At 41.0% G+C, this 7,316-nt stretch overlaps 1 protein-coding gene across 2 annotated transcripts in view; it reads left to right on the plus strand.

The window, feature by feature from the left end:
* The window catches only part of RIPK1 (receptor interacting serine/threonine kinase 1), a 38,344-nt gene extending 32,272 nt beyond the window's left edge, over nucleotides 1–6,072 (plus strand). The window contains exons 11-13 of one of the 2 annotated variants that reach the window (XM_067562603.1): nucleotides 1,733–1,813; nucleotides 3,598–3,750; nucleotides 4,971–6,072. In XM_067562603.1, the coding sequence (XP_067418704.1) occupies nucleotides 1,733–1,813; nucleotides 3,598–3,750; nucleotides 4,971–5,257 (521 nt within the window). In that variant the 3' untranslated portion in view covers nucleotides 5,258–6,072. The remainder of the gene's footprint in view (nucleotides 1–1,732; nucleotides 1,814–3,597; nucleotides 3,751–4,970) is intronic. The other variant, XM_067562604.1, reaches the window with a different exon arrangement.
* The last annotated feature ends 1,244 nt before the right edge of the window (nucleotides 6,073–7,316 follow it).

A 7,316-nucleotide genomic window follows, 5' to 3' on the forward strand; every position in this document is an offset into this window, starting at 1 on the left:
TGTTCAGTCTGAGATGTTTACAGGCCCACACTAAGGTGGTGGAACTAGTGATGAGGGACCTATTGTTTGCAGACAATTGCGCACTGGTAGCTCACTCACTAGAGGACATCCCATTTATCACCGATCAGTTTGCATAGGCAGCTAGGTGCTTTGGATTCACTGTCAACTTGAAAAAAAACAGAGGTCATGTACCAGCCATCTCCAGTCAAGGACTATACTGAGCCTGCTGTTGCTATTGAAGGCACCCAACTTAGAGCAGTTGACCAATGCTGTTATCTCAGAAGTCTACTCTCCAACACTCTCAGCATTGACGCTGAGGTCATTCATTGCATTGCCAAGACAAGTTCCTCTTTCGTTAGACTTCGTCATCGTCTGTGGAATGAGAGAGAGGTCGGACTGCTCACAAAGATCACGGTGTATCAGGCCGTGGTGCAGGCCACATTACTGTACGGATATGAATCATGGGTGCTCTACCATAGACACCTCAAGCATCTTGAGCAGTTCCACCAGCGCTTCCTGAAATCCATGTGTAACATTCAATGGCATGACAGTCGCCAATACAGAGGTCCCTGAAAGGTGCCAAATTTCAAGTTTGGAAGACATGGTGCAGAGAGCCCAGTTTTGGTGGACTGGACATGTTAGGAGGGTGGAGGACACCAGAATCCCTAAAGCTGTGCTTTACAGCCAATTGAAAAACAGACAAAGATCACAGGGAAGGACACATCTGAGATATGAGGACACCCAGAAACAAAATCTTAAGGCCTGGAACATAGATACCAACACTTGGGAGGATTTGGTCCTGGACAGGGTCAGCTGAAGGCAGTACTGTCACTTAGCTATTAAAAACTTTGAAATCAAACAAGTAAGTAAAGGGAGAAAAGAGAGAAAGGCCATCTCAGTAACTCCATCAACTGCAGGTTTTACCTGAAGTATCTATGGTCGCATCTGCAGATCAAGGACTGGCCTTATTTTGCACCAGTGCACACATAGATAAACTTAGTCACAAAGGGTCGCTGTTACAACTCATTTATCAATGTCGACGGGAGAGTCTATATACATAAGAATGTACAGGGCACTAGCCCGCTGCGCACTAAGTCGCCCTATGGATGCTGCTGCCATGTACTAAAAATTCCACGTTTAGTGTTTCTAATAGCAGTAGGTCAGAGTGCACTATGGAAGTTAGTACGCAACAGCAGAGTGCACAGGGCGACGTAGGGCATGGCAGCCTACTGTGCTGTACATTTACACCCTGGCTTGCCACACACTATAGACAAGCCCTGAGAATCAGGTGACCTGCCAACTCTTCCATTTGCTTCTTGTGTTACCTTAGGCTGGAATTTTTGAATTTGAGTACATAAAATTAGGTCCCTAAATCTTGCACTGGGATCTGCTAGCAGTGAACTCTTACTTCTGTGTGGAATCCCATTGGTCACACTGGCACTTTGCAGACTCTGCATGAATGTAGGGTCTATACTAGAGGATCTTGATACAGAATCAGGTTGTTAGGCACTTCGCTAAACTATGATGTGTTTAATTAAATACATTTTTATTTGATTTGTTAAAAAGCTTCTTAGCTTTTTGGGTAACAGCACCTTTTTCCCCTCTTTGTATCTAGGAGCATTAATTGTGTTCTGGTACTATTATGAATGTTACAACAGTTTTGAAATACTTGTGCCTTTAGGTTTTTGATTACCAAATATTTTTGGCATTTGTGTATTTTATAATTGTTCAGGCAAAATGGAATCCAGTCTTTTTAAGAAGGCGAATTTTGCATATATTCCTACTACACCTGCACAACACAGAGTAAGCACAGGTAAGTGCTGTAGTATTGATATTTCCTAAAGGCTCACATGATATGCATGCTAACCTGATGTCAAATTTGTTTGACCAGTTTTTCTAAAAAATGAAACTAGTCTCAAAACCTGTGAATGAGATACCCTGTAAAACCGAGATATCTTTAAGACACCATGTAGATGTGTTATAAAGTACAGAGCTATGAAGTGTCATGGCTCTGAGACATACTGAATGATTTTGCAAGGTTTTATGGAACTGTGAAATCATGACTTCATACCTCATTCACTTCTTTAAGGAGTGAAAATATAAGCCAAATCTGAGTCTTCAAAAGCTTCATTTTTCACTTGTATTTAAAAGCTTTGTTCAAAAAAGCATTTTCAAATAAAAAAGAAGCTGTTAAAGCAGTCGACCAACCACAAATGTGTTTATTGCTACATATTCACCAATGGCAGGGATATTATTCTTTAATTTTATATTTATCACAGTTAGTTACTAATATTGATTTAAAATCATGTATATGGCAGTGTACATTTATGTGGAATGAATATGACCATGTTGTTTTCAATAAAGTACAACAGATGTTACTCTGGATACAAATAGGAAGCAAATCTGAGTAAAAAGGGGCCATTTATACATAGCCCTTTTTCAAAGCAGGAACAACATTTTACTGTCAATTCTGAACAACAGAAAACTGCTCAATCTTGCTTTGCAATCTTCTCACTCAGGGAATGCCCTTAAGACAATTTATAATACAATTAGCTAAGTATTCTCCAGGAGCTATTGTTATGACATAAAATGAACTAATATTAATATGATTGTACTCTAAAATAGCACTGATTTTACATATAAGTTTAAATAATGGAAAGAACTACTTTCAACAATATGGTTCAGTTTTTACATCTGTAAAAGATCTCAGAGATATTGTTGGTCTCCTCCTCATCCCTTACCTTGATCACCGTAAGCATATATATTAGTAAGTGACTGTGCCATTTTGAATTTCCTGATCTTTCTGCACTTTTAACCTTAGCCATGCCTATTCAATAATTTAGTAATCTATTGTGCCTCCAAGGTACAACAGTACAGAAACACACTAAACATGGGGGAGCACCCAGAAGCTTTCGGCCCAGGACTTTTCTAGCATGCAAGGGTTGTACATCTGCATCTTACAGCCCTTCACAGAGCACAGCATGCTTCTCCCCTAGGGCCAGTCATGCTGTGCATGGCCAGTGCATAGGTGGGAATGAAGCCATAAGGTTCTGTATATGTTATATCTGATACATGTAATATTAAATAAAATCACTTAAATCCAAGAAATATTTCACAAAGATTTGGGGTCTGATCCTCAACTGATGTAAATCAGTGTAGCACCACTGAAGTCACAAGCTCAGAATTCCCCACCTCTTTGAAATGTTGCACCACCACTTTGAAATGTTGAGGTTGACTTTCATCTTTCACCCAGTGAATTAGGTCTCTGAATTGTGTCACCTATGCAATTTAGAATGTAAGTTTCTAGGGGCAGGGACTGTGACTTCATCTGTATTTGTCCGACCCAAAGTACATCGAGAGCATCCAGTACATAAGTATAGTAAATTAATAATGAAAAAGTTCTTGAAGTGGCCAAAAAAGGGCCATTTCTAGTTTCAATACAAAATAATCATCATGGCCATATTTGGTTTAAATACAAAATAAATCAATCATCTCACTGATCAAAGAAGCTTCCTTCCTTACTCTTGCCATTGTGTTTCTTGAATTCTAAACAGTATGTACTTGATTATATATCAGTCTTAAATTGCCTTTACACAGAAGAACATACAAAATTCACCATATGTAACAGTAGTGGAATTCAAATTGGAGCCTACAATCACATGGAGATTGAAGAACAGAATCTAAATGTAAGCAGTTTTCCAGTCAACACGCAAAACTCCTCTGTAGATTATGAAAACATGGGTATATTTGGTAAGAGCAATCTCTCTCCATTCTTTCATAACGTTTCTCTTTACAATTACTTCTCTGTTCCTTGTGCACCTCACCCCCTAGTCCCTGCTCTCCTCACTCTCTGTGCACAATTTGAAGGTTCACATCAGTCTCTTTCTGAGAACCATCTTTAGAAAACATACAGTGCATCTTGCTTTGTGTTGTACTCAGAAGTTAGCCATTTTGGGTCCTTCTTTATTACGTAGCATTACAGTTATGTAATAAATAAGACTATCATCATGAGTGGTGGGTTGCACTAACGTTGCTTTGTATTACTACACCATCGCCACCCCCCCGCACTGCATTTCACCACCTCTTAGATGATATTCTCCCCCAGCTGCCTCTACCAAACCTGATAGCTGACAGTAAGCCTAAACACCACTTCTCAACAAAGTGTACTGTCTCCTGAGTCACCAAATCCCACCACATGTGTGGATGTGTACCTCAAGACAGAGAAAAAAGCAGAGCAGTGGTCCTGACTGAGGCTATGTCTTCACTGACTGTCGCCGTCAGATCGATTTCTCTGGATTGACTGTGCGGTCAGTGAAGACCTGCTCAGTCAATCCAGAAATCGACATATTAAGACCATCTCCACAAGTAGCGTAGCGCTGCGTCAATGGGAACACAGTTCCCATCGGCGCAGTGCAGTGAAGACGGCGCGCAGAAGAGAAGCAGAGAAGTCGACGTGAGTTACGCAAGTTTTTTGTGTAGCTTGCGTAACTCCGGTCGACTGCCACCGAATCTCGGAGGTAAGTGAAGACAAGCTCTCAGAGTTCAAATATTTCAGTATGAGAAGGACAGGACTATTTTAAAAGGTCTTAATATTTGTATTTGTCAATACTGGCTTAAACCATTACTGTATATTTTAAAATGTATTTTTAAGCAGAAAGTCAAGGATATCAAAGCATTTATAAACATTAATTAAGCCTCATATCACCACTGTGAGGTAGATTCCCTCAATTTTACAGATGGTTAAAGAAAGACACAAAGAAATTGTGACATGTCCCAGGTCAAAAAGCAAAACAGTAGCAGATCCAGAAGTGTCATGACATCAAGTCCTCTTCTTTAACCATTAGACCAACTGCTTACATGAAAGCCACCTACGATCCTGTCATTACTAGTGACCATATTTTGGGGAGACATTCAAAGAGAAGGGGAGTTTAAACAATGCAATTTTCTTATACTCTTCTTTCTTTTTGCAGATAGCACTGCTCTCCTTTCTGAAAAACACCTGAATCTAGTGAGAGAAAACTTGGCTAAACAGTGGAAACACTGTGCTCGTAAACTGGGCTTTAGTGAGCCAGAGATTGATGAAATTGACCATGACTACGAACGAGATGGACTCAAAGAAAAAGTTTACCAAATGCTGCAGAGATGGGTTATGGGTGAAGGCTACAAAGGGCCCACAGTAGGAAAGCTAGCCAGAGCCCTCTATGGATGCAAGAGAATCGACCTCCTTAATGATTTGATAAAAATGAACCAGGAGTAGGTGAACTGGAAACTTGTTGGAAATGGCTATGGTATTTTACCTGAAGATCTTCTTATTGAGCACATGAAACAATTTTGTAAAAGTGCAGCATGAAAGACGCCTTTCTAGAACATGCACATATTTCTGTCAAGCAGTATTCAGTGAATATATCCTGTAGCTCAAAACATTTAATATTTTTGAACCATGAAAAGCCTGTCCTTGGGAAGGGTGGGGGGGGAGAAGCTGTTCCTTTTATAGTGAAGATAATACCTTTATCTAATAAACTTCGTCCAAGGACAAAAAAGCTAAAACAAAATCTGAATCGTGTGTGACATGAGAAATAACAGGGAAAGGAGGAGGTTGTCAGTTGGGGAATTGGCATCTAATTTCACAGAACTTTTGGACTGGTACCTCAAAACATGCCAGTAGCTGTGTTTAAAGTGCCTTAATGCTGCCTAAAAAAAGCATGCCATTTACGCAAAACTCACATCAATGAGAGTGTATTAAGGATTTAGGGCACTCCGCATTTAAACCTTGGACTGAAAACAAAACCAGACTCATCAGCTCTTCTAAGCACAGCTGATATCCACAGAAGATCATCATAGCTCGGATTGCCTTATATAGATACATCACCTTATTTTTTTAAATGCCCTTTTTATAACTTTCATAAAAAATAAATTTTATAATAAAAATACAAAAGGATACAAAGTATTGGTGTGAGTAAAAGCAACAATGATTATCAGTAAGGTTAATATTTTGTCACCATTATTTTTAGTAAAAGTCACAGGCCACGGGTAATAAAAAAAAATTTACAGGAGCTGTGAACTATCTGTGACTTTTACCAGAAATAAAGGGGGGAGTGCGAGGGGAGGAAAGACAGCTGTAAGCACGGAGGGGGGTGGAGGGAGGGACTGACAGCCCAAGCCCCACCACCACAGTGGGTGGTACAGCCCCAGCTCCAGCCCTGACTGGAGCAGTTGGTGGCAGGGAGAAGGGGGGGCAAAGCCCCAGCTCCAACCCCAGCCAAAGCCAGGGAAGTGGGGAAGGGTCCACAGCCCTGGCTCCAGTCTCAGCCCCAGCCACTGACTGCTGAAGCCAAAAATGTCATGGCGGTCTGGCAAAGTCACGAATCCCTGACTGCTGTGACCTCCATGACTAAATCGTATCCTTAATTATCTGGTATAAAAACCACTGGGTAATTGGCATTAGAAGACCTGCCTGCTCACAAGATTATGATAATGTGTTTATTATTATTTATGTAGTTTTCATTCTGTGAAGGGTATTTTTTTCACACGCCTGAGCAACAAAATTTTGCCAGCATAAGTGCGAGTGTAGACAAGCCCTGATATAGTTAAAGGGGCCCAAACTTTTGTGGGTTGACAAGGCCTAAGGGCTTGTTTGTATGGAAAAGTTATGCCAGTATAAGCTCAGATGTGAATTTAAACCGCTATAGTTATACTGATATAACTCCCACATGGACATTTCTATTCCAGTATAAGGCCTGGTCTATACTACAAAGTTCTGCCGGCATAGCTATGTCAGGTAGATATGTGTAAAATTCACACCTCCAGGCAACATAGCTATGCCAACAGGACCCCAGTGAAGAATGCTGGCACAGGTGCTGTTACTATGTCGACAGAAGAATGCCGGAAAGTTAGGTCAAGCTAGCTACATTCACACCCCTGAGACATATGTAAGCTGACCTAAATCTAGTCTGGACAGTGCTAGGCTGATGGAAGAATTCTTCCATCAACTAGTTACTGCCTCTCAGAGATGTGGATTTGCTGCAGGAACAGAAGAACCCCCTTCCCTCTCTAGTAAGTGCTACACTACAATGGTGCAGCTACAGCAGTGGCACTGTGCCACTGTGGCAATCGTAGTGTAGACATACCCGCAGTGTTTACACTAGGAGACTATGCTGCCGTAGTTATACAGGCATGGGCTCTGTCATCTAGATATAGCCTAAGGGCTGCTCTACAGTGAGAACTTACATCAGCATAGCTATGGCTCTCAGGTGTGTGAAACATCCAAACCCGAGATTTAGCTATGTCAACCTAACCCCTGGTATAGCCATTGCTAG

Source organism: Emydura macquarii, unplaced genomic scaffold (genome assembly GCF_026122565.2).
Source record: "Emydura macquarii macquarii isolate MOO-44397 ecotype Brisbane River unplaced genomic scaffold, CSIRO-AGI_Emac_v2 contig_2452, whole genome shotgun sequence".
Taxonomy (NCBI): Eukaryota; Metazoa; Chordata; order Testudines; family Chelidae; genus Emydura; species Emydura macquarii.